Below are 25143 nucleotides of genomic sequence, written 5' to 3' on the forward strand. Positions count from 1 at the left end.
GAAATAAAGACACGGCACTAGCAGGACCTTGCTGAGGCCTCCTTTCCACAGCAGGTCCCTACAGAGTAGCCTGAGTGCCCTGGGGACAGCAGGCCCAATGCACAGCTGCCTCCTGGGCCTGTCCAAACCATCAGAGTTCCCAACCCAGCTGGCTCTGGGCCACCCGCCTCTTCTGCACTTAGAAGGCTCCTGATTTGGCCTGGGAACATTCTGGGAGTGAATGTGCTGAGTATGCCGATGTGGAGCAGCCAGAGCCAGCGAGCTAATGGAAATTAATCCCCACCCCTGGGCCTTTTCCCTCTTTATGGTCATCATTAGCCTCTCGGAATCTTCCCCAGTGTCTCCAGAGTGTTTCAGGGTGCTGGGGATTCTGGGTAGTTTCACTCCAGCCTTCAAGTGAAAGGAGGCCTGGACACCTGGACTCTGAGCCATAAGCCTGCTCCTCCAATATTTTGGGATCCAGGAGGCATCATTCATGTGCTGAAAACTGGGGAGATCTACACTGATTTTATGTGCCAACCCAGCAGCCTAGAATTAAATTCCATGTACCCAGCTAGATGTATTTTATTACTCTTTGCTGGACACAGAAAAATGGGTCTCAGCACCCATGTAATGAAATTTTGGGATTCTTAAAGACAGGAGAAGGTGAGAGAAGAAAAGACTTTAGTGTTTTGAGACACTTGCCTCTAAAGCAGCTAAAAATTTCAGCCCCATGGTCAAAGCTCCACAGTCTCTTAGAGCACAGATCTGGGTTCTAGGGATGGCTCCATGGGACTGTGGCCGATTCCATTGAATCCAAAGATGCCCCAGAATAAATGCAACTGCTTTCCGTCCAGTGCATCATCAAAACTCTAGTTGTGTTTCATTGAAGCAGTCCTGGAAATCAGGAAAGTGATTCACTGCCAACAAAAGAGTTAATGGGGCTTTTCCCCTTGAAACTTTGCCCAGTGGCCTAGAATAAATGAATGCCATTTCAGTGTTATATTTATTTAAGATTTGTATTGTCAGCAGTAGTATTTTTCTTTTCTTGGAAGTCTTATTTAGATGGCTGTGTTTGAATTCTTTATATATGACTCCGGCGCTTGTCATATTGATAATGGACTATGTCTGCCTCAAGGATAGGATCTGTCCTTCCTGTCCTTGAATTCCCCACCTCCACCCAGAACCTGGCACCTAATGGGTGTACAGTAAACATCTACTGAACGAATGAACAAATGAATAAAGGGTCTGGGCTCCTAACACTAAAATAGCCCTTCAGCAGGAAGGAATTTGATGCTGTGAGCCTCAAGAACCGCCAGGATTATACCCTCGAGGTGATGTTGACTGAACTTCTCTTTCTGTTGTTAAATCAGATATTTAATAATTTAAGAAGCCAGCCCTCCCACACTTTGCGCTCAGTTGAGCAGACTATTAGTCTGCTCCCGAGGCGCTGACATTCCCTCCTGGCTGGGCCGCTGGAGTCTTCCCTGGCTGTGACTGACCCTCGGGGATCCTCCATGGCCCCAGGCCCAGCCACTTTGCCAGGTCAGCTCCTGCCTGGAGTCTTCAACCACAGTGCCCAGAAGCCGGTTACCACAAACAGTTCACTAAAGCAGGCAGAAGGAGGGCTCACCACTCTTCCTCTCTTCTCTCCCTGTGTTTCTATCTTTCTACCACTCTGCTCTCTCTCTCGCCTCTCCTCCATGCTTTCTTCTAGTCCAGCCTTCTGCCCTCCCTCCAGCATCTTGTTCAGGCTTCCCGGCCTAAGCAGACAGGTTGCCAGCATCTGTTTTACAGAGGTGCTAAGAGCTATCCCACCTGACCTGCTACAACGTGGTCCAGAAGCTGCTTTAGGATTGGGGGATGGGTGTCACGTCAGCTCCCAGGTCTGAGGATGGAGAGCCCTGCCTGCTATTCTGGGTGTGAAACAGCTAGTCATGGATAGCCCAAGCCCCTGTTACCCCCAACCCCATGTGGATCATAGATTCCATGTAGTCTCACTCTTTCCTTATTCATCATTCTTTTTCCCCTCCCCTGAGCTCCTTGAAGACAGGCAGTTTGTGTTATCTGTATGTGTCATCAGGCTAGCCCAGGCCTGCCACCAGCAGGAGCTGAATAAATGCCCGTACATTCAGCCACAGTGCAGCTACGGTGTACCCACTGTGTGCCAGGTGCCAAGCCATGGGGGCATAGAGGTGAATAAGGCAGATGTTCTGGGTTCAAGGAGCCTACAGTCTTGCCAGAGAGGCAGACTCTGAACTAGTGCAAGTGTGAGGAGAAGCAGAAATGAGAGATGCAAGCATAAGGGGCAGGGCACCCAAGGGGAGACCTGACCAAGGTGAGGGGTCTGGAAAAACTTTCTGGAGAAGAACCGTTTACACTGACAAAAGGTGAATAGGATTTCAGTGAAAGGGTGGGGTGAGGAAGGGGTCAGGAGAGACCCTTCTAGCAGAGGGAATGTTTGCTGAATGAGTGGGTCGGTGAAGCTGGCATTGAAATCTGAGCTCACTGGCACAGTGGTACAGAGCATTCCCCCTGGCACAGGAGAACAGATGGCTGGAGGAGGGGCGTCTTGATACTGTGCGTACAATATGGTAGTGGAAGTTCTGTCTTCATTGCCCCCATCATGGCACATGGGCCTGTGTTGCTCCCAGGGAGGGTGTGGAATAGATACATCAACCTCTTTTGCCAGAGGTAGGGGAGTGCTGAGACTCAGAGGAAATCCTTTGGCTCCATGTCATTGCACATTGACCTTGCCCACCTTGGGAACCTAACCCAGGACTCTTCTTCCCACACAGATGAGCGGGAAGTGGTTCAGAAGAAGACCTTCACGAAATGGGTGAACTCGCATCTGGCCCGCGTGTCCTGTCGCATCACCGACCTCTACAAGGACCTGCGGGATGGACGAATGCTCATCAAGCTGCTGGAGGTGCTCTCGGGAGAGATGCTGGTAATGCTCCTGGCTGGGCTGTGGCCCCTCTCCCTGGGCCCTGTGACTGGGGCCATGCCCCCCTCTTCAGGAAAGATATGGTCTGGGGCTATCTCCGGTTCTCCTGGCCTTCCAGGTTTCTCCCTACTCTCTAGGGAGGTTTTAATACTTAACGGTGTGAGATGTCTCTGTGGCTGACTAGGTTCTCTGACTCATTCTCAGAATTTCTTGCCTCCTCTGGCCTCTTCCAGCCTCATGCTTCTCCCAGAAGCCATGCACAGCTCTTGACTTTCTCCACTTGGGATCTGGGCATCTGTAGCTGGTCTGCAGTGGCCCACCCTCAGCCTCCTTGTGCTAAGATATATGGATTGATGGACTCCCATTACCCAGCTGGAAAAATTTGCATCTTTCTTGGAACCAAGAGAAAGTGTGGAAGATACCGTCTTGTGTGTTCTATTGCTCTCACAATCGGAAATGTATTACAGGCCCTCTCAGTTGTAACCCACCAGCAGTAATGTTGCCCTTGAGAGATAACCAGATTAAGGTTCATGTTTTGCTCAGTTACTCTCATTGTGCCTTTGGGCCCATCAGGCAAGACCTTCTTTGCCTCATTTTCCCCAAGTGTAAAACTGGGGAAATGATACCTGTGACTAATGAAGTAATAATATAAGATCCTCGGGGTCTAAATGAAAAGATACCACATTCTTCTGTTGCCTTTTCAACTCCACTCCAAGTTCTGCCTCTTATCCTGCATTGAAAGCCCACTAGCGAGAATTACCACTGGGAACCCTTCAGATGATGAGGTTACCCATCGTTGGCAGGCCCCTTGAGTTTTGGCTGAGGCCATTTAGGGGTGTGGAGGGAGGAGTTTGGATGGTGGGATGGACCCACACTGAAAGCCACTCTTATAACCAGCTGCCAATAAATAGTCCTCAACACTGTGCCTGGCACATAGTAAGTACTCAACTATCAGTTATGTTATTGTGTTTGAATACCATTTGTCACCCATTCAGAAGGCTTTGTGTAGTCCTGGGCTCAGTACTGATGCAGCCTGATTGCAGGGTGTTTGAGGGAGGAAACCTCTGAACTTTGCTGGAAGAATGGGGTTGGAAAGGAGTGTGTGTGGGAGTTGGAGTTGAGCCAGGAGGGTGGAGGGTGAATGCTGAAGGTAGGAGCTGGTCAAGGCTGCAGCAACCTCTGTGGTAACTGTGAGGTTCCTCCATGCCCACGGGGGCCACTGCTGTCCCCCAGCCAAAGCCCACGAAGGGGAAGATGCGAATCCATTGCCTGGAGAATGTGGACAAGGCCCTGCAGTTCCTCAAGGAGCAGCGTGTACACCTGGAGAACATGGGCTCCCACGACATTGTGGACGGCAACCACCGCCTGGTCCTGGGCCTCATCTGGACCATCATCCTCCGCTTCCAGGTGGGTTTCCAGAGGGCAGAGGTAGTGGAGGGAGCCTCTCTGGGCCAGACAGGGTTTGGGAATCATAAAATAGTGAATGAAGTGTGTGTTTATGCACATTCTAGGAGGCTAGAAACCTGTCCTATGGGAAAGTGCTGGTAGGAAGGAGTGACCATCATTTGCAATCGACAGACTGTTGAGGCTCAGGGTGGGCTATTCAGTCAGCAGTGTAGTCTTTTAAGGGAGAAGATAGAATTTAGTAGCTGGGCTGAGATCCGGCTAGAAGATCAGCTTTTTATCCCCCATATGTGTAACTTTTCGGTTTTTGACATAGTTTGGTTCAGAAATTGCAAAAACAGTACAGAAGATCTGTTTTTGTGTTTTAATCAGAAACTTCTCTCTTCCTACCCTGAAATTCAAGGTTCATTATTTATAAGGAAATTTAGAAAGTGAGGGAAGGAAGCAGAGCCTTCCACCCGCTGGTATGGGGACAGAAAGAGCCTAGTCAGAGGAGGGAAGGGCAGGGCAGAGGAAGATACAGCACACAGCTCATGGCTGAAGATCTCATCCAAGTGCTCCTGGGTGTCCCATCTCATTGTGTGTGGGTGTGCACGATTAAACAGTAACAACAGCAGGACTGGGAAGAATGAAAAGGCAAGAGAAGCTCCTGATCCAAATGCAGTGCCTTCCAACATTAGTGCCGCTCCCCGCCTTGCAGGGCATGTTCCTCCTGAGGAGGAATCGGGGCGTCTTGTCGTTTGCTCTTGGCATCCCATCAGAGTTATCAAGTTAAAGCCATCTCCTCCCCATCCCTGTGTGCTGTCACTGACTAAGGCAGGGAAACAGGCCACTGGGACTGGGGCCTCAGGATGTAGTGTTGCTGCAGGGCTGGTGAGGCAGGTGGATTGCTAGGGAGGAGGAAGGAGCCCCCCCACCCCGGGAGAGCAGGAAGGCTCTGAGCCAGATGCAAATCTAATTTCTCTCCCACTTGTTCCTTTACCCCCAGATTCAGGACATCGTTGTCCAAACTCAGGAAGGTCGTGAGACACGCTCGGCCAAGGATGCGTTGCTGTTATGGTGTCAGATGAAGACGGCAGGGTATGCCCTGGGACCAGCTGCTACCACCTTTCCCCACCCTCCTGCTCCCCTGAGCACTGCTGTCCCCAAGGGACATGACACCATCACCCAGAAATATAGCAGCTTTGGAGTCACTGATGCAAAGTGACTGATTCTTTACGGCCCGGAACACAAGACTCTTCCATAGTTGCCTGGGTCAGACTGCAGGGTCTGTTGGGTGTATGAGTCTTTGGGACCCATGTTAGGGGGTAGCCTGTCTGTGTGGCTTCACGGCTACACTCATGATAAAGGGACTTGAGGAGAGACGGGTCCATTCCTCTCCTGTGTATTGGCCCCTCATATCATACACTTGTTTGGCACCCGAAAAGAATCTATTTCTTAAGTCTCAGTGTTTCTCTTGGATGCAGCTACCCCCACGTCAATGTCACCAACTTCACCTCCAGCTGGAAGGATGGCCTGGCCTTTAATGCCCTGATACACAAGCACCGGTAAGAGGACAGAGAGGGCTGTGGGATGAGGCGGAACCCCTGCAGTGTTCAGACACATTGCACATTGCACTCAGCATGTGGGTTACTGTTCAAGTTCCACGGGAATGTCACCTCTGCTGATCCTTCTCTCACCTTCAGCAGCCCTGCCTCCCTTAAATTCCCACTGCAACCTTCCCCACATGCGGCACTCACAGCTGCCCCATCCTGTACTCCCAAGTCCTCCTTTCACTTTTCCTGCCCATCTACTTCCCTGCATCTGCCCAGGGTCTTTGCATCACCTCCCTCCATCTGCCCAGGGTCTTTGCATCACCTCCTTGCATTTGCCCAGGGTCTTTGCACCCTATCAGGGCTGCCCCACTGGTAGGGATGCCGTAGCCACCACTCCCTCTGACAGTCTGGCTTCGTTCTCAGGCCTGACCTGATTGACTTTGATAAGCTGAAAGACTCCAATGCCCGACACAACCTGGAACACGCATTCGATGTGGCCGAGCGTCAGCTGGGTATTATCCCGCTCCTTGACCCTGAAGGTGAGCGGCTCCCCCTCCAGTTTGACTGTAGTAGTGGAAGATGGTTCTTCTAGTGCTGGAGGGAGCGCCAGACTGACAGGGCACCTGGAGGAGTCTAGGCCAGGTGCTGGGTGAGCTGTGGGCACAGCGAGGGGCTGGCGGCCAGGCCAGCACTCTGCTTGGGGTCTGCTTTTCAGTTCCAGTTGGTTCGCTGCACCTCACCTGGCCTGATTGGGGGCCCAGTGTAGCCTTTGGGTCGTTCTTTCATAATTTTTGGCCCTAATATGGATTTCATCCTCTTGCTAAAATCTCAGGGCCATTACTCTTCCATTCTCACCCTGCTGGTTGTCACTTGGTGCCTGTAGTTGAACTTCATGCTGTAGAAACATGGAGATAAACCCCCTGGGCCTGACATTTCCCACTTCTGGTTCAGTCCTGAGAGCACCCTTTCCCCTTGCAGATGTCTTCACAGAAAACCCTGATGAGAAATCCATTATTACCTACGTGGTGGCATTCTACCACTACTTTTCCAAGATGAAGGTGCTGGCGGTGGAGGGCAAGCGTGTGGGCAAGGTACCGAGTGTCTCATAACCAGTGTCACCTCCTTTCCCTGTTTGCCACTCCCAGGCCTTGACAGAGATGCTCCCTTTCCATCTCAAGAGCTTCCTGCCTGGGCTCCAGCTGCAGTGGGAGGAGGGGCAGATCACCCCAACTTCCCCTGAAGCCAAGTTAATGACTCCCACGCTGAATTACAAAGCGGGTTGATGGTCTGTCCTGAAAGGTGTTGTTGCCTGCAGCTCTGAGCCCATCTTCCACCTGCAGACCCATGCCTCAGGAATATTCCCACAGGAACAAAATGGGCTTTTATTTGTTGGTTTATTGTGGTTTCAGGCCTCTGAGGCTCTGTGGGATACCAGGAAGCCACCCACTGTGCAGACCCTAATGCCACATTCCTTTCCCCTGCTGGATCCCCGGCTGCTTGTGGGTGGGCACTATTTCTCATTCATCTTTGTGTGCCTGGTGTTTAGCAAAGACAGTGCCCACAAGCCCTTGATTCCTAACACATTGAAAAATGAACAAGATTTTGGCCACTCTAGTGGCTGGCATTCTGGCAGGGGGAGCTGACCAACCTTTTATAGAGTTAGGGGAAAAGGAGGGAACTCCTGAACCTGAGCAGGGCCAGCTGCCTACTGAGGTTGCCAGTGTGCTTCCAGAACATTCCTTCTGCCTTAACCACAGCCCTGGGCTCAGGGAACAGACCCGGGGAACATGGAGCACTCCAGGGCTGGACCTCAATTGTGGTCCTCATCAATGGCATCATTGCTCTTCTGATGAGGATGTTCCCCTAGGTGATCGACCATGCCATTGAGACAGAGAAGATGATTGAAAAGTACAGTGGGCTGGCCTCGGACCTGCTCACCTGGATCGAGCAGACCATCACAGTCCTGAACAGCCGCAAATTTGCCAACTCCCTGACCGGCGTCCAGCAGCAGCTACAGGCCTTTAGCACGTACCGCACCGTGGAGAAGCCGCCCAAGTAAGGCCCTGTCCCTTGGGAGGGAGGGTGGGCATCAGTGGCTGAGAACCAGCTGCCTAAAGGTGGAGCCAGGCTCTGAGCCTTGAGAAGTGTACCTGGGAGGCGTATTCTAGAGGCTGGAGAGCTTCCCATCTGTCACTTACTTCATCCCTGGTCTCCTGGCCTCCCTGCTCCCAAGCCGTCATCCTATAGGAAATAGGCATTGAGGAGTAACCCCCAACGCATAGCCAAGGAGAATAGTTTTCCGGATCCCTGAGGGGGAGCAGCAGTGACATCTTAGGCTTTGGAGTCCCTTCAAAGAACCAGTGCTGGAGAGTTCCTTTCTCATCTGTGCACTGAGCTTCGGGTTTACAGTGTTTTCTGGTAATGACCTCTGTATTCTAAGCCCCAGAGCTCTCGTATGGGGCCTTGCTGATTACCAAGTGCATCCTTCTTTTTCTCTCCCACCTGTTACTGCTCATCAGCAGGGCACTGAGCCTGCCTCAGTGTGGGCAGGGCCTGAGCATGTGCACATGGACATATGCACAGTGACACACAACTACACGTGCATATGTACATACATGCACACTCATGACAACAGGCACAATACAGACAGAGGGGCCGCCAGCTCACCTGCTTTTAGCTTGCCCAGCTCTCCTAAAACAGATTTCTAGCTCATCAGTGGTACCCTCTGCCTCGTTCCTCCTCCTGTGATCTTCCACACTCTTCATTCATGACTCTCAAACAGAGAAAGGTGAGACACGGAGTCTAGAATGTACTATAAACAAGTATCTGATTTCTGGTCTGACACTAGCCCACTCTGAAAGTCCTGAATTCAGTACAGGTAACACCCCCTGTGAGTCTCCCAGGCTCTGCACGCAGGGGCGATCTCTCTTGGCTGTGGAGACGGTGCTCAGGGCCACAGCCCTCTTGAAGTGCCTGTGAGCAGTCAGGCCTGTTGGGCTGGCCTCAGCGTGGAGACCTTGCTCATAGCTGACCATCGATCGCCAGGCAGAGGACATAGAAATGGGGACATCCTTGCATACATGCAGAAATAGGAAAGTGCCCAGTTTCCTGGAGCTTGGACCCAAGTTCCAGACACCATCCTCCTGCCAGCTCTCATCTCCTACACCTAAAATGCTCCCAGAACCCGGCCTTTCCTCCCCCCTCGGAAGCATCTGGCCTCTGAAACTTGTCAGGAGAGCTGGCTCATTAGGACTCGGGCGAACGTTGCTTTCAATGCAATATGTTACGTGGATGCTGCTGCTGCTGCTAAGGATTTATTGACTCAATGAAAAACTGACTAAAGAGCCTTCCTCATTTGCCAAACAGGGGAGAGTTCATATCGATTGGTAAAACTTGATAGCTACAGGAATTCCCAGACTATTCCAGGTAGCCATTCCCCTGGGGGGCAGATGAGAAGCAGATGCTGTGGCAGGTGTTGTGTTTTTTCTGGTTTGTATTGTAAAGGCTCAACCCCCATTAGATCTCAGTTGGCGAGTATGATAGGGGTTTTAACAGGTAAGTAAACCTATGAATCCTTTTTACTTTTTTGTTTTTAAGGAAATATGCTTTGCTCTCCAAGCTCCAAGTTACCAGGGTTCCGTGCTGACTTCAAACAGTTTGGCTGTAGGATCTCTACACCAATCTCCCTACCTCTGTTTTCTCCACAGGTTTCAGGAGAAGGGGAATCTGGAAGTCTTACTTTTTACCATCCAGTCCCGGATGAGAGCCAACAATCAGAAAGTGTACACGCCCCATGACGGGAAACTAGTGTCTGACATCAACCGGGTACAGTAGCATTTTCTATTTCATGTTGCCAGTGAGTTGACTGAGTTCTCAATAAGGGCACAGGGAATGGTCCCTGGGCAGGGTTAAACCAAGTCATTTTCTGTGGTGTTATTTTAATAACACATGCTGGTTATTTTGGGGTGCTATCTGAACCTAGTTCTGAGAGGTCAACTCCACCTAGGGTCCATCAATTCAGCCCCCTGTTCAGATGCTCAGAATTCATTTTCGGAGCCAGTTATTGTAATCTAGTCTCTACTGAACATTGAATTTCTTTAAGTATGGAATATTAACTACTTATAACAGAAGTGAAACACCTTCTAATATTTCCAAGATTTAGTCGCTTAATACCCCCTGGAAATTCTAATAGAACAGAGGTTGCCATTTAGCCATTTACAGTGCACCCACAGAGACACACAACGTTATATTAGGCCAAAAGTCCCAGGCAGGTTTAGGGCAAGAGGAGACCGAGAGCTCATAACCAGGGCTTCCTGAATCTTTGGTGGGCCCAGACACGAAAGCCAAAGGCTCTGCCTACGTTTCTGAAATCACCCAAAATTGGGCGAAAGAGGGAGAATCCCCAAACCCAGGTGTTCCTCTCGTGCCCCAAGAATCCTCCTCTGTCCTCGTGCAGGCCTGGGAAAGCCTGGAGGAAGCTGAGTACCAGCGGGAGCTGGCGCTGAGGAATGAGCTCATTCGGCAGGAGAAGCTGGAACAGTTGGCCCGGCGCTTTGACCGAAAGGCCGCCATGAGAGAGACGTGGCTCAGTGAAAACCAGCGCCTCGTGGCCCAGGTACCGGAGGACTCACTTGGGGATGGCAGGACGGGGAGCCTTCCAGAGCCCCCAGCAGTCAGCTGGACTGGAGCCCAAGCTGGCCTCTCAGTGGCCGTGGATGAGCCTCTCCACAGGCCTGGCAGCCCTGCTCCCCAGGATTGGGTGGATCAGGATTCACCTCTGCAGAAGAACTCTTTAGAATTTAAAGTCTCATTTTTAGGGAAAGAGCCTCACAGTCCAAAAATGGCCCCTGAGGCTGTCTTCAACTAAAGTCAGGGCTCAAATGGGCATTAAACAGTGGTCCTCTGGGGATGTGACAAAAAAGTGCACCTCGTGTGGCAGACGTGCCTTTGGGCTTTGGCCTCTAGGGCCTTGTCATAGTTCACTGGCTAAAAATTGACCCCAGGGTTGACTGTCCATGACAGCATCTGTTCTTGCCCACTCGGAGCTTGGAAACAAATTAAATGCCACCCAGAAAGGGGGAAGCATGTGTCCTGAGAAAACTGGAGAGTGTGTGTGCACCCCAAAGCCATCTGTTCACAGCTGTGTGGTTCTGAGTCAGAGTCTCTTCCTGCCCAGAATCAGGCAGGTCCATTCCAGGCACAAAGGTGAGTGCAGAGGGCCAAGAGGGGACTCTGTCAGTAATGTACGCACAGCATGCCCACACTTATGGCACAGGGAGTAAAATATCAAGCTGCTTTTAAAGGTTCTCGTGAGACAGTCATTGGGACTTGGCTCTGATAAGAGAAAGGCTGAAAAAGATGGCAGAACCAAGTCCTGAGGAGTGGTCTCTCCCATCCAGCAGTGATTCCAAAGGGACCTGCCATTTCTCTGCATTTGGGGACCAGCCACAAGGAGCCTGACTAAGCTGCCTATTTTTCTCTCCGTGGGGCAGGATAACTTTGGGTATGACCTGGCAGCTGTGGAGGCTGCCAAGAAGAAGCACGAGGCCATCGAGACTGACACAGCTGCCTACGAGGAGCGGGTGAGGGCCCTGGAGGACCTGGCCCAGGAACTGGAGAAGGAGAACTACCACGACCAGAAGCGCATCACCGCCCGCAAGGACAACATCCTGCGCCTGTGGAAGTACCTGCAGGATCTGCTGAGGGCCCGGCGCCAGAGACTCGAGACCACCCTGGCACTACAGAAGCTCTTCCAGGACATGCTGCACAGCATCGACTGGATGGATGAGATCAAGGTGGGCCAGGGGGCTGCTGGTCCTCCACACCTCCAGCACCCACCTCGGGCCCCAGTGCCTGCCCCACACTGGCTAAAAATTGACCCCAGGGCTGACCCCAGTTAGCATATGCTTCCTTAGATGCCTCCCAGCCAGTCACATCCCCGAATCAGAATGGAGAAACCGAGGCAACACAGTGTCTGGCTGCATCTGCCTGTCAACTGCTTGGCCTGCTCTGCTCCAGACAAGTCACCAGCCCAGGTCTACTCTATCCCCATGATCAAGAAATCTTGGGTTCAGCCCGGCTGGGCGTGGCTCAGCAATTGATCATTGACCTAGGATCCAGGAGATCAAGGTTCGATTCCTGGTCAGGGCACATGCCTGGTTTGCAGGCTTGAACACCAGTCAGGGTCGTGCAGGAGGCAGCCAATGAATGACAACTGTCTCGTCATTAATGTTTCAACTCCCTCCCTCTCCCTTCCTCTCTCTGAAATCAATAAAGATATATTTTTAAAAAAAGAAAAAAGAAAAGCAATCTTGGGTTCATAGTAGCACAGGCACCAACCTGCAGGGCCTAGAGAGATAAACGTTAATCAGGAGCCTGGAGAATCCAGACCTGCCAGCCTAGGGGCCACCAGGAAATCTGAGTCTCCTCTCCCTTTGCCACAGTGCTCTCAGCTCAGCATACACATCAGAGTGACCATGGAACTTCCTAAAAATACACACTCTCAGGCCCCAAACCCGGGGCAGATGCAGGAGATCGAGTGAGGGGCTCAAGCTTATGGAAGGCGGTCTGAGAATGATTCTGATGGGCACCCCCAGTAGGGACTCCTGCTCTGTGGCCCCTTCCATGCTGAGCAGCAGCTGTTTTCTGGCTTCACTGACTCCCCCAGCCCAGATACCATGGACACCCCCTTTGGAGGGGTCTCTTCTAGCATATAGGTCTCTTCACCTCTCCTCATTCCCTCCACCCCATCTGTCCCCTTTGCCAGGCTCACCTCTTATCTGCTGAGTTCGGGAAGCACCTGTTGGAGGTTGAGGACTTGCTACAGAAGCACAAGATGATGGAGGCTGACATCGCCATCCAAGGAGACAAAGTGAAGGCCATCACTACAGCCACCCTGCAGTTCACTGAGGGGAAAGGTGAGAACTCAGATGTCTCCCTGTTGAGGCCTCAGAAGCCAGGGCCCTGGCTGGCTTAGGACTCCAGCACCCCAGCTTGGATAAATCTCCTGGCTTTAGAATTCTGCTTCTTTCATTAACTAATGGTGCAAGAAAGAAGCTTGAGTGGTAGCAAAACTCTCCAGAGACCTGGCAACTGCTTTTGTAACCTGTGATCAGAAGGTGTTTATAAGTAACATCAGGAGGTGGAGGGCATGGTCGCACACAAGCAGTTTGGGCACCTACAGATCGAGGCCCGCATCATCCGTCTTTCATCCTCTCTGCTAGTTTAGCTTCCAGCAGAGACAATTTAGGTTCATACCTTCGGGTCTTAAATAGACCCTGTTGCATCCTGGAAGAGTCATCTTGAAATTTGTGTCTAGGCTTTTTAAAAATTTTTACGTAGTACATTTCTTTTGAGAGTTGACCCAACTTTTAATCTACCTTGAAAGTTTTCTAGGAACTAATAAGTAAGAACCTGCCCTGCCCTCTGAGCAACTGAGACCCCCTGCATCCAACCCCATAGTTCCAGTGAAATGGCAGCTTCTAGATCATATGGTTCTAGCCCGGCGACTGACCTGAAGCTCACCCATAAATGAAGCCCCTGTACCTCTCACCTCTCCTCCTCCCATTCCTCCCAGGGTACCAGCCATGTGATCCCCAGGTCATCCAGGACCGTGTCAGCCACCTGGAGCAGTGCTTTGAGGAGCTGAGCAACATGGCAGCCGGGCGGAAGGCCCAGCTGGAGCAGTCCAAGCGGCTCTGGAAGTTCTTCTGGGAGATGGATGAAGCTGAGGGCTGGATCAAGGAGAAGGAGCAGATCTACTCCTCCCTGGACTATGGCAAGGACCTGACCGGTGTGCTCATCTTGCAGCGCAAGCACAAGGCCTTCGAGGACGAGCTCCGTGGGCTGGACGCCCACCTGGACCAGATCTTCCAGGAGGCGGAGGGCATGGTCGCGCGCAAGCAGTTTGGGCACCCGCAGATCGAGGCCCGCATTAAGGACGTGTCCGCCCAGTGGGAACAGCTGAAGGAGCTGGCCGCCTTCCGCAAGAAGAACCTCCAGGATGCCGAGAACTTCTTCCAGTTCCAGGGCGATGCGGACGACCTAAAGGCCTGGCTGCAGGATGCTCACAAACTGCTCTCGGGCGAAGACGTGGGGCAGGACGAAGGGGCCACACGGGCCATGGGGAAGAAGCACAAGGACTTCCTGGAGGAGCTGGAGGAGAGCCGTGCGGTGATGGAGCATCTGGAACAGCAGGCCCAGGGCTTCCCCCAAGAGTTTCGGGATTCCCCAGATGTGACCAACCGGCTGCAGGTCCTTCGGGATCTCTACCAGCAAGTTGTGGCTCAGGCAGACCTGCGTCGGCAGAAGCTGCAGGATGCCCTGGACCTGTACACGGTGTTTGGGGAGACAGATGCCTGTGAGCTGTGGATGGGCGAGAAAGAGAAGTGGCTGGCCCAGATGGAAATCCCAGACATACTGGAGGACCTGGAGGTTGTGCAGCACAGGTCAGAGCTGGCCCTTTCTTCTTGCCTCCCCGCACCAGGGCATGCACCCCCCCTCTGCTGGGTGTAGCAACAGCCTCTAGATCAGCCAGGGTCTATCTGAGAGGCCAGGGGGTGCCCTTTATTGCAGAGGCCAGGCATTGGGAGTCACAGGCTCTAATTGGTCTCTGTGGCTTTGGGTACTTCACCCCTGCAGCCTTCCTCAAAATAAACAAAGGGCTCATTCTGGTCCAGTTATTCAATTACTTTTCAGCTATAGCAGCCTTTGTTCAAATGAATTGTATACTGAACCTCTGACATATAACGAAGAGGAAAGTAGAGCTGATCTGATTAAGGGGGAAGTGAGAGGCTGGGACCCAGAAGCTCTAGCTCTCTGTGGCAGTCCTGAAACCACAGAGACCAAAGAAGCTGCAGAGACAGGTTGGTAAACCACTGATCTGCAAGGCCACTCTCACTTCCAGTATTCCAATTTCATCAGCTCTCCAGCTGGAGAGGCCTGCCCACATGCATTCTAGCATCCTAAGCACAGAATCCAGGGAGTTGAGGAAGAGGAGAGTCACTCTCTGGACACACTGAAGTGTCGTGCTGATGCTGGAGGGACCTGGGCTTTTATCCCAGAAGAGTCAGCTTCATAACCACACAGCTCCCTTCCCCGTAGCAGCTGTCCCTTCTCCTACCCGGGGACAGAGCATCTGGCTACGGAGTAGCCTTCAGGTCAGGGTTTCAAGGCAGTGGAATTGGGGTCCAAGAGCAGCAGCTGGGGCAGTAGAGGCAGGTGGTCTCTGTGATGATGAACCTCCCATCAGCGTTCCTCCCCTACGCCTCTGTTGAGCTGGTGGCCCATGTAGTAAGGAACCAGCTCTCTCCTAGCCTGGTCCAGGAAATGCTAAACCATGAAATTGGACCCAGCAAATAGGGTGTGTCAGCATATCTTTCTCCCCCCTCCCTTTACCTGGTCAAATGTATTTAGGAGGCGGAAGGAGAAAGCAAGAGCTACATGTTCGGAGACCGGGTGGCCACTGGCAGCGCAGTGCCTGCTGCTGCCTTACCAATCCTCATTTTCTCCATCTGTATCAGGTTTGACATCCTGGACCAGGAGATGAAGACATTGATGACTCAGATTGATGGCGTGAACCATGCTGCCAACAGCCTGGTAGAGAGTGGCCACCCACGCAGTGGGGAAGTGAAGCAGTACCAGGACCACCTGAACACCAGGTGAGGTGTGGGTGGGGCTGGGGCATCGTCCTGCACCTGGCACACTGCTTGGGGGTGTAGCCTGAAGGTCAGGATGCCTGCTCCGCACTGCCAGGTTTGGACCCTAAGTACACCTGACTTTCTCAACTGGTGTCCTAGTGATCAGGAGGGAGAGAGATGTGTTCACACGGCTGCAAATACTGTGGCTGGGGTCAGGGTGGTGATCCTATGTGATGGGGGGACGTTCTGAGTGTGCTGTAGCTAGAATCAGGCCATATGGTACTCATGCCACATTTCCCCAGACATTTCTTAGGCAGGGAAAATGCTTTCTGAGAGCTCTTAAGTACTGCTCATAAAAGAAAACTTCTGCCTGTACCAAAATGCATCATCGACCTTGCAGCTGGCTTGAATGAAGACAAGAATTAGCAGGAAGCCTTGAGCACGCTTCGTGGTCAGAACAGAAAACAGGCCCTGAGGAGCCTTTGGGGGGATGTGCTTTCAGTGCAGGGCATAATTGCCCATGAGTCCTCTAGAATCTCCAAGGACAGAGCATGTCCTGCTTGTCAGACTCCTATCCTGTTTGTCACCCTGGACCCTGCACACACACACCCATTCCCTCCAAATCCCAGACAGCCTGTGTCCTGCACAAACACTTCCAGGCATGGAGGGCTCACCCCTTCACCCTGCAGCCCATCCCATTTGGGGCAACATCTTTTGGTTAGAAAGTTTGATTTCCTATTGAGTCTGCCTCCTTGAAATTTGTAACATTGGTTCTGGCTCTGCCCTTCAGCAAGATCAAAATGTATTCTGATTCTTCTTCCATGGGCTAGCTCTTCAAATATTTTTTAAAAACAACTGTCATTCTTTACCTTCACCTGCAGTCCTACCTCCATGCTTCTGCTGTTACCTCTACCAGAGTGCGTTCTCCTCAGACCACATTCTCCAAATCCTGCCCCTCCTTTAGGCCCACCCGGGGTCCTCCTTCCCCGTGTTCCAGATGAAACTTGTATTGGTTTAGAGCTTCACGCTCTACCTTGTGCTACAGTTACTTTTACATTGAAGAACTTTCCTACTACATTATAAGCAAATGAAGAGCAATATATTTATGTCTTGCTTATAGTGCTTTGCATACCTAGCACATTATATATAGTGTGAGGTTTCCTCTGTTTGGAACAGTCTTTTCTCAGGTATCCACTTGGTTGACTCCCTTGTTTTTCAGATCTCAGCTTGCATGCCAGCTTATTGGAGCAGTCCTCACTGAGCATCCCACTGAAAATATCACATGCCTCCCACCCACCCATTTCCTCTGCCTCTATCCTGTTACCTTGCTTTATTTTTTCATTGTGCTATCACCGCTTGATGGATTATAGATTTACTTGCCTCCACCCACTTGAATTAGAGCAAATGCTTTGCTTCATTTATTCCAGGCCCTACACACTTTGAACATAGTCAGGCATCTTCATGGTTCCACTAGGGCAGCTGGATTCTTAAAGTTGATAATGTGGGCTTTCTAGTCATTTTTAGTATTTCAACAGATCTGGGGGAATTGTGTGTTAGCCTGAAATCCAACTCCATACAGAGCCCAGATAAGTGCCACATCCCTTTACTTACGGTTGGAATAACGTCACTGCTGTCTCCTGCTGATGGAGGTTGTGTTGTCTTGGGTAAAACTGGATAAATGAAACTTACTGCAACTTGTTGAGTAGATGATTTTTTTCAGTGTTCAAGGTCTCTGGGGAGAGACTCCAGTGGGAAATCTGGGAAGGGGTGCCCTGTGGTTGGAGTTATGGAAGAGGGTGTCGCTGTGTCCCTCTCGGCAGGTGGCAGGCATTCCAGACCATGGTGTCAAACTGGCGGGATGAAGTGGGCTCTGCCCTCCGGGTGCACAACTTCTGCGTGGACTGTGAGGAGACCAGCAAGTGGATCCTGGACAAGACGAAGGTAGTGGAGTCCACCAAAGACCTGGGCCGGGACCTGACGGGCATCATCGCCATCCAGCGGAAGTTGTCGGGGCTGGAGCGCGACGTGGCTGCCATCCAGGCCCGCGTGGGGGCTCTGGAGCGTGAGTCGCAGCGGCTGATAGCGTCACACCCTGAACAGAATGAGGACCTTGGCCAGCGGCAGGCGTATGTGGAGGAGCTGTGGCAGGGCCTACAGCGAGCCCTGCAAGGCCAGGAGGCTTCACTGGGGGAAGCCAGCCAGCTGCAGGCCTTCCTGCAGAACCTGGACGACTTTCAGGCCTGGCTGTCCATGGCCCAAAAGACTGTGGCCTCTGAGGACGCACCTGAGTCCCTCCCAGAGGCTGAGCAGCTCCTACAGCAGCATGCAGCCATGAAGGATGAGATCGACAGGCACCAAGACAGCTACAAGCGCATCCAAGCATCTGGGGAGAAAGTGCTTCATGGCCAGACGGACCCAGAGTACCTGCTCCTGGGCCAGCGGCTGGAAGGCCTGGGGACTGGCTGGGACGCCCTGTGCCGGATGTGGGAGAACCGTGGCCACTTCCTCGCCCAGTGCCTTGGCTTCCAGGAGTTCCAGAAAGATGCCAAGCAGGCTGAAGCTATCCTCAGCAACCAGGTAGGGAGAGGTGTTCTGGGCTGGGGGTGGGGAGGGTCTTTCAGGGCTGTAGCACTGGTGAGTCTCCGAATGTGCTACAGGTGCTCAGGGACTAAATTATGCTTTTCTTGGACTCTCTTTAGCCACTAATTAGGGAAATAATCCTCTTTGTTTCTTATGTGCCTTTTTCAGACCCGTATCCCAAACTATGCCTATTCTTGAGTCAGAGGCTAGGGAAGTGAATTCCCCCTGGGTGGTTACCCTTCCATGTGGCTTTAGGCACACTGTTCATTGGGTACCCCTGGGTGAGAATGGGGGTGGGGCAAGGCCTAGGGAGCCTCTTCCTTGAACAACTTCAGGGGCATCATTCACACTATAACCTGTATGGCTACACATGGCACTCTGGCCTGGCAGGTTCCCTCACTGCCTCCTCAGGTTGTCTTCATGCCTCATCTGGAAACTTGCTTTAACAGGAATACACTCTGGCTCACTTGGAGACCCCAGACTCCCTGGAAGCTGCAGAGGCTGGGATCCGGAAGTTTGAGGATTTCTTGGTGTCCATGGAGAACAACCAGGATAAAGTCTTGAGTCCCGTGGACTCTGGAAACAAGCTGGTAGCCGAGGGGAACCTCTACTCAGACAAGATCAAGGAGAAGGTGCACCTGATTGAGGACAGGTACTCTCGGACCCCAGGGTGAAGGGCTGGAATCAGGCGGCGCTGGCAGTGTGGCGTGGGGACCCCTGCTTCTGTGACCACGGCTTCTGGCTTTCCTTCCAGGCACAAGAAGAACAATGAGAAGGCCCAGGAGGCCTCGGTTCTCCTGAGAGACAACCTGGCGCTCCAGAACTTCCTTCAGGACTGCCAGGAGGTGAGGCCCCAGGGAGGCAGGCCACTTTGCAGGAGATCCCTTTCTAGGAGCAAAGAGCCCAGAGGTGGGGCATCCACAGGGATCCTCCCTAACCCGGAGCCTGGGATCCCATGGGGAGAACTCTGGGTACTTGACAGCATAGGTAATCCTCTAGTATCGAACCCGCAACCTTTCAGGACGATGCTCCAACCAACCGAGCCACCTGGTGGCCAGGGCTGTAAAGATGTTTTTTAATTTGTCAAGTCTAGGACAGGGTTTCTCAGAGGACCATCTGTGCTAGAGTCACCTAGGGTTCTGGCCAGAGCTGGCTTCGGGGACATGGGACCTGTGAATTCACACAGGCCCGTGCTTAGAGGGCTCCACACTGGTCTAATGCCCTGCTGTTGCCATCTTGAAATTCTTAATAATTTTGAACATTTCCATTTTGCACTGGGCCCTGCAATTACTTAACCAGTCCTGGCCCTCGTTAAAAGCAGACTCCTGGGCCCCACCCAGGCCCAGATGAATCAGAGCCTTAAGGCGTGAAAGGGAGAGTCACGTTTTCAACAAGCCTCCTGGTTAGAGAACTGACCCGAAAGTCCTGGCTCAGCCTGGCACAAGCTCTATAAGGAAGGTCTTTAACCTGTCCTCCCGGGTCCTCCATTAATCCTATTTCCGTGTAGAATGGGGCTTTCCCTGACCCCCTCACTCTCATCCTCACCCCCTTTCCTCTCAGCCCAGTGACTTTGTTTTTATCTCCCTCTGCCCTTGGGCTGGCAATGGTGCCAGGACATCTTGGAAACATTGGCTGCTCCTCCCCATGGCTTCTTCCTCCGATAACATTTTCTGTGTTTATTAATGATTTCTCACCCTACTGCTAAAGGGTGCATTTATCCATCCAGAAACGCTTGTTGAGTTCCTATAACAGGCCAGGCCCTGTCCTAGGTCCTGGAAATAAGGAGAGAAGCATAAGTATCCCTGGTGTCACCCTGCACACATTGGTGTGGGAGACCCACCAGTGTCCATGTTTTAGCCCAAGTCAGTGTGGGTGAAGTTGCCTGTGCTGGGGGTCAGGGATCCAGAGATGGAGGGAGGTGCTCTGCTGTGCACACACTTCCTCTGCATGGTCTTGCTCTGCAGCCCTGAACCCCTGGCCAAAGAGGTGCACTCGGGGATGATTGGACCCCCCTTTTCTGCCCACAGCTCACCCTCTGGATCAATGACAAGCTGCTGACATCTCAGGATGTCTCCTATGATGAAGCGCGAAACCTTAACAACAAATGGCTGAAGCACCAGGCGTTCATGGCAGAGCTGGCCTCCCACCAGGGGCAGCTGGAGAGCATCGATGCTGTAAGTAAAGCGCATGCTCAGATGTGCTTACCTGAATGGGACTTTGCCCAGGCATAGACACCATCCTGAAGCTTGCTGGACAGCATAGAACCTGGAATTGAAAAAAACTTCTCTAAGTAGTAGTTAAACCTTCAGATATATACAGTCTTGTTAAGCCTGGTCAGAATGGGTTCCTCTTCTGGGTCACCTGAGTCTGGGACAGTCCAGGCCACTGAAGACATCTGTGTCAGAGCTTCAGCATTCATCGCCAGAACAGTGATTATCTCTCTTTGCCTTCTGTTATCCTCACCAGGGCCCAGCACAGGGGACTATGCGATACGAGCAGAATGGTCCTTTGACCCTCACCTTTTGGATGGGCAGAACCACTGGGGAGTGGTCGTTCACACCCCTTGTAGATGGGAAAGCAAGGGGCCCCTCTGTAATGAGTTTACCCAGGAGCCCAAGTGAAAATATGGCTGGAGTTAGATCTTGGAGTCAGGTACCTTTGCTCTTCCCTGTGGTGGTGACCAGGGAGGAGCAGGCCTAGGGGCCACACGAGGCTGTGTCCACAGTAGTTGAGGGTGCAGGCTCCACGCCAGACTGTCTGAGTCAGCCTCCCTGCACCTCAGTTTCTTCCTCTGTAACATGGGGATAATAACAGCTCCCTGCCTGAGGGAGTTGTGAGCATTAAAGCACTTAGAACAGTCCTCGCTGATGATTAAACACTTAATAAATATTGACTGTCATGATTAGGCCCAAGTCGTATCATACTGTACCCACTCTAAACAGATATATTTATGCAGGTGAAAACCTGATAAGACAAAGTCAATAACTAAAAGATCCCAGCAAAGGCTAGTCAGTGCACAGCCTCAGGGGAGACAATCAAGAGGGTAGAACTCACAGGGAGGTTTCCAGGCTACTTGTACCTGGATGGATCCTGAATCTTTTTTTTCTTTAATTAAGAAACAATTTTAGCACCAGCCTACCCTTGCCTGCAGCTCCCTGTACTGCAGTCTCCTGAATCATTTGCCCCAAACATGGCTCCCCTGTCCCACCTTCTACCGCAGATAACTTGGGGTGCATAGTCTTTCATTTGGGCCTCACCAAGTTCTAGGCAGATTCCTTGCTTCTCTGGCCTCCCCTCGGTTAGCCTTTTGCAATCTGGAGCAGGGCTGCTCCAAGACTGGACGGTGAGCTCTCCTCCTTCCTGCACAGGAAGGAAAGCAGCTGATGGAGGAGAAGCCCCAGTTTGCAGACCTGGTGTCCCAGAGGCTAGAAGCCTTGCACCGACTCTGGGATGAGCTTCAGGCCACCTCAAAGGAGAAGACCCAGCAGCTCTCAGCTGCCAGGAGCTCTGACCTGCGCTCGCAGACCCATGCTGACCTCAACAAGTGGATCAGCGCCATGGAGGACCAGCTGCGGTCAGATGACCCGGGCAAGGACCTGACCAGTGTCAACCGGATGTTGGCTAAGCTGAAGGCACGTGAGCGTGTTGTAGACTGGAAGTGTTGGAATAGAAGGGAACTTGGGGAGCAAATCTGAAACCTGAAAGCCGGCTCCTCTTAGCTGGGCTTTCCTTTATCATGCAAAAGGTCTCCTGATTCATAACCCATCTCCTACCCCTTTGTAGTGGGTAAGATAAGGATCTAAAACAGGTTCATAAAAGCAGGCCTGTAAAGTACAGGCCTCCAGGGAGGGAAGAATGAGTGGGGCATCCGGGAGACCTCCTGGGAGAGGTTGAGCTCCAACTGGGCCCTTAAGGATGGGTGGGATATGAATGATGGAGAAGAGGTAGGGACTTCCCAGGTGCCAGGGCTGGTGCCAACACTGTCCCCTTGTGTCCCAGCGTGTGGAAGACCAAGTGAATGTGAGGAAGGAGGAGTTGGCAGAGCTGTTTGCGGAGATGCCCTCACCGGGAGAGGAGGAGGGAGGCACTGACTTGAGCATTGAGAGGCGGTTCCTGGACCTCCTGGAGCCCCTGGGGAAGAGGAAGAAGCAGCTGGAATCATCCAGAGCCAAGCTGCAAATCAGCCGCGACCTAGAGGATGAGACGGTGCGTGGGCCAAAACCCCCAAGCCCCCAGCAGCCAAGGCAGCAGCTGCCATCAGGATAGCTGGCTGCTGCCCAGTGCAGTTCTTGGCAGCAGATGTCTGGTCATCTCACCCCCTTATCTCACAGGACTGCTGTGATGATTACGTTAAATATAAAGGTAAAGCCAGTGCTTTTTGAATGGTAACTCACGCATGGCCTTCGGGGCCAGACAGACTTGGGTTCCTGATCCAGCTACATTACCTTCCCCCTGTGTGACCAGGAGTGAGTTATTTGGAACCTCAATTCAAACTATCAAAATGTCCCCATCTGTAAAATGGGGGTAAAACCCTGATACTGGGTGTTGGGAAGAACCAGGAGACACGGCAAGTGGCGCCCTGTCTGGATCATGGTGAGTGCTCGGGAAAGGGGGGGCTGTGATTGTCATCAGCTGGTCCCCTGCCTTTGGTCTCCGCAGCTCTGGGTGGAAGAGAGATTGCCTCTGGCTCAGTCCGCCGACTACGGCATTAATCTGCAAGCTGTGCAGCTGTTCATGAAGAAGAACCAGGTGAGTACTGCCTTACCTTGTCAGTCCCACCTGCCCCATGCTGCCCCAGGGTGGGAGGCCCAGCCCTGACCTGAAGAAGGCCAGCTGCAGAAAATTATTGTCCTTGTTAATAGCTGTGGGGTCTCCAGACCCCCTAACAAGAGCAGCTTTGGTGATGGCAGAGAGAATTCTGGGTGGACCACAGGGGGCAGGGTGGGGGGTTGTTTAGATACTTTGGGATTTGGGGCCATTCAGATCCATCAGGGCACAGGTGAATGCAGGACCCAGATGCCCTGGCCTGGGGCCTAATGTGCTTTACAGCTCCTGTGTTCCATGGCCTCCCTGAGAGAGGCCCATAGCTCCTGGTTGCTCTACCTCTTCCAGGGCTGAGCTTGGCCTGTTGGGTGTCCTCAGGGTAAGTAGGCCCCACTTCTCTGGACACATGAGGACTTGTGGAGCTCAAACCCCATTAGGAAGCCACCAAACTTGGACGCTGAGCCATTGGAGCAAACATTCATTTAATGTTCTGCTGTTTCTTAGGCCTGAAAGTGAGCAGATGCCATGCTTCCTATTGTATCAAAGTTATCGTGTATCTCCCAAGGCCAGCTACCTTGGTAATGGTGCCTCTGTCAGGCACTGGCCGGAGACCCTGCTCTTGGGCGGAGAGTCATTCCTCCTGCCTGGTCTGCTCTTTGAGTCAAGAAGTGGGCACAGCCACAACCATAAGCAAGGAGAGCCTGGGGACTTATCCCAGAGAGAGCAGTTGTCCCAGAGTGCCAGTCAGTATTGTAGCCCCTTGGGAAGGAAGCTCATGGCAGATAGTACTTCCTTCCCCAGAGTAACAGCAGCCGACGTCTGCTCACAGAGCACAGCAGCTGTGCAAGGATCTGAATTATAGTCAGGGGGTTCCTTAAAAGCTCCCTCAGGCTCCATCCCCAGCCCCGGTCAGGGCGCGTCAGGAAGACAACCAATCCATGTGTCTCTCTCACATCTAAGTTTCTCTCTCCCTCTCTCTCTCTCTCTGAAAAACAATGGAAAAATATCCTCAGGTGAGGATTAAAAAATAAATAAAAAATTAAAAAGTTAAAAATAAATAAAAGCTCCCTCAGACCCTTTGCTCCTAGTCGACATGATCTAGTCACCAAGGCTCCTGTGGCCACACAAAGGGGCCTGGGCTAGAAGGTGGTAGGATGGGGGTTAACACCACAACCTCCACTTGAAGGAGGCTGGTAGAATACAGTATCCTTGGGGCCTTCGTTTCCTCAACTGTAAAATGAGCCGACTTTAGTCCTAGCACTAAGGACTTTTGACCCTGTCTAGTAAGTGTTATTGCCAAAAGATTGTCATCTCCCCTGGCTGAAGGTCGCTATTTTAGGAAAAGGGCAAGTATATATGAGGTTCTCCTAAACTAAAGGGAAAGATAATCTCTTGGGAGAGTGTGACTGCCCTGGTGAAGACTATTTTAGGCTAGCCTGGCTAAAGCTTAAATCCCATTCCATCATTCCCTCTATGGCAGTGGTTCTCAAACTCTCCCGAGGGCTTGTTCACACCTAGGCTACCAGGCTCCACCCCAGTTCTACTGAATCAAACTAGAAGTAGAGCCGGGTAATTTCTATTTCTATCAAGACCCGGGGTTACGCTGGTACTGCTGGTCCAGTACCCCACTTTGAGAACCATTGCTCTCATGGCTATGCATTGCAACTGAACAAATCCCACAAGGTGCCACGTCAACAGCTTTCACTCTGGCTGCACATTAGAATCATCTGGGGGAACTTTTAAACCTGAAAATGCCCAGGTCTGACCTGAGAGCAATTAATTAGGATCTTTAGGGTTGGGGTTCTGGTTGTGTCTGTTTTCCCATATTTTTTGATGTGCAGCCAGGGTTAAGAACAACTGTTCTGTCTGATCAGGCCCCTACCTTCCTCTAACTCTCATCTCATCACTTTCTCCCTCTTTCACAGTATTTTAGCTTTTCTGGTTCTCTCTCTGGCCTTAGACAGCCCAGGCTCACCTCCACCCCAGGGACTTTGCATGTACCCTTCCCTCTTGCCAGCAACATTCATCCCCAGGTCTTTGTGTGGTGGCCTCCCACTTATCATTCATGTCTCACTCAAATGTCATCTCAGAAAGGCCCTGCTGACTCCGCCAGCTGAATTAGCCACCACCACACCTCGGCAGACCATCTTCATCTCATTGTATTTTCCTCATAGCCCCAATTATCTACATTTCTTCATTTATTTACCTGCTCACCGTCTGTTTCCTCTACTAGAGTGTAAGCTTTATGAGAACAGGGTTTTATTTCCACATTGTTCCTAGAACAGGGACTGCTACA

At 51.9% G+C, this 25143-nt stretch overlaps 1 protein-coding gene across 1 annotated transcript in view; it reads left to right on the plus strand.

Moving 5' to 3' along the window:
* SPTB (spectrin beta, erythrocytic) overlaps positions 1–25143 on the plus strand; it is a 56831-nt gene that overhangs the window by 9202 nt on the left and 22486 nt on the right. The window contains exons 2-21 of the mRNA XM_016223891.2: positions 2778–2929; positions 4160–4333; positions 5319–5410; positions 5797–5877; positions 6289–6404; positions 6844–6956; positions 7733–7920; positions 9573–9690; positions 10322–10480; positions 11358–11660; positions 12632–12782; positions 13442–14312; positions 15387–15524; positions 17324–18080; positions 18533–18735; positions 18838–18928; positions 20111–20257; positions 21452–21715; positions 22083–22289; positions 22743–22832. Coding sequence (XP_016079377.2) covers positions 2778–2929; positions 4160–4333; positions 5319–5410; positions 5797–5877; positions 6289–6404; positions 6844–6956; positions 7733–7920; positions 9573–9690; positions 10322–10480; positions 11358–11660; positions 12632–12782; positions 13442–14312; positions 15387–15524; positions 17324–18080; positions 18533–18735; positions 18838–18928; positions 20111–20257; positions 21452–21715; positions 22083–22289; positions 22743–22832 — 4415 coding nt within the window. The remainder of the gene's footprint in view (positions 1–2777; positions 2930–4159; positions 4334–5318; positions 5411–5796; positions 5878–6288; positions 6405–6843; positions 6957–7732; positions 7921–9572; positions 9691–10321; positions 10481–11357; positions 11661–12631; positions 12783–13441; positions 14313–15386; positions 15525–17323; positions 18081–18532; positions 18736–18837; positions 18929–20110; positions 20258–21451; positions 21716–22082; positions 22290–22742; positions 22833–25143) is intronic.

Source organism: Miniopterus natalensis, chromosome 1 (assembly GCF_054644295.1).
Source record: "Miniopterus natalensis isolate mMinNat1 chromosome 1, mMinNat1.hap1, whole genome shotgun sequence".
Taxonomy (NCBI): Eukaryota; Metazoa; Chordata; class Mammalia; order Chiroptera; family Miniopteridae; genus Miniopterus; species Miniopterus natalensis.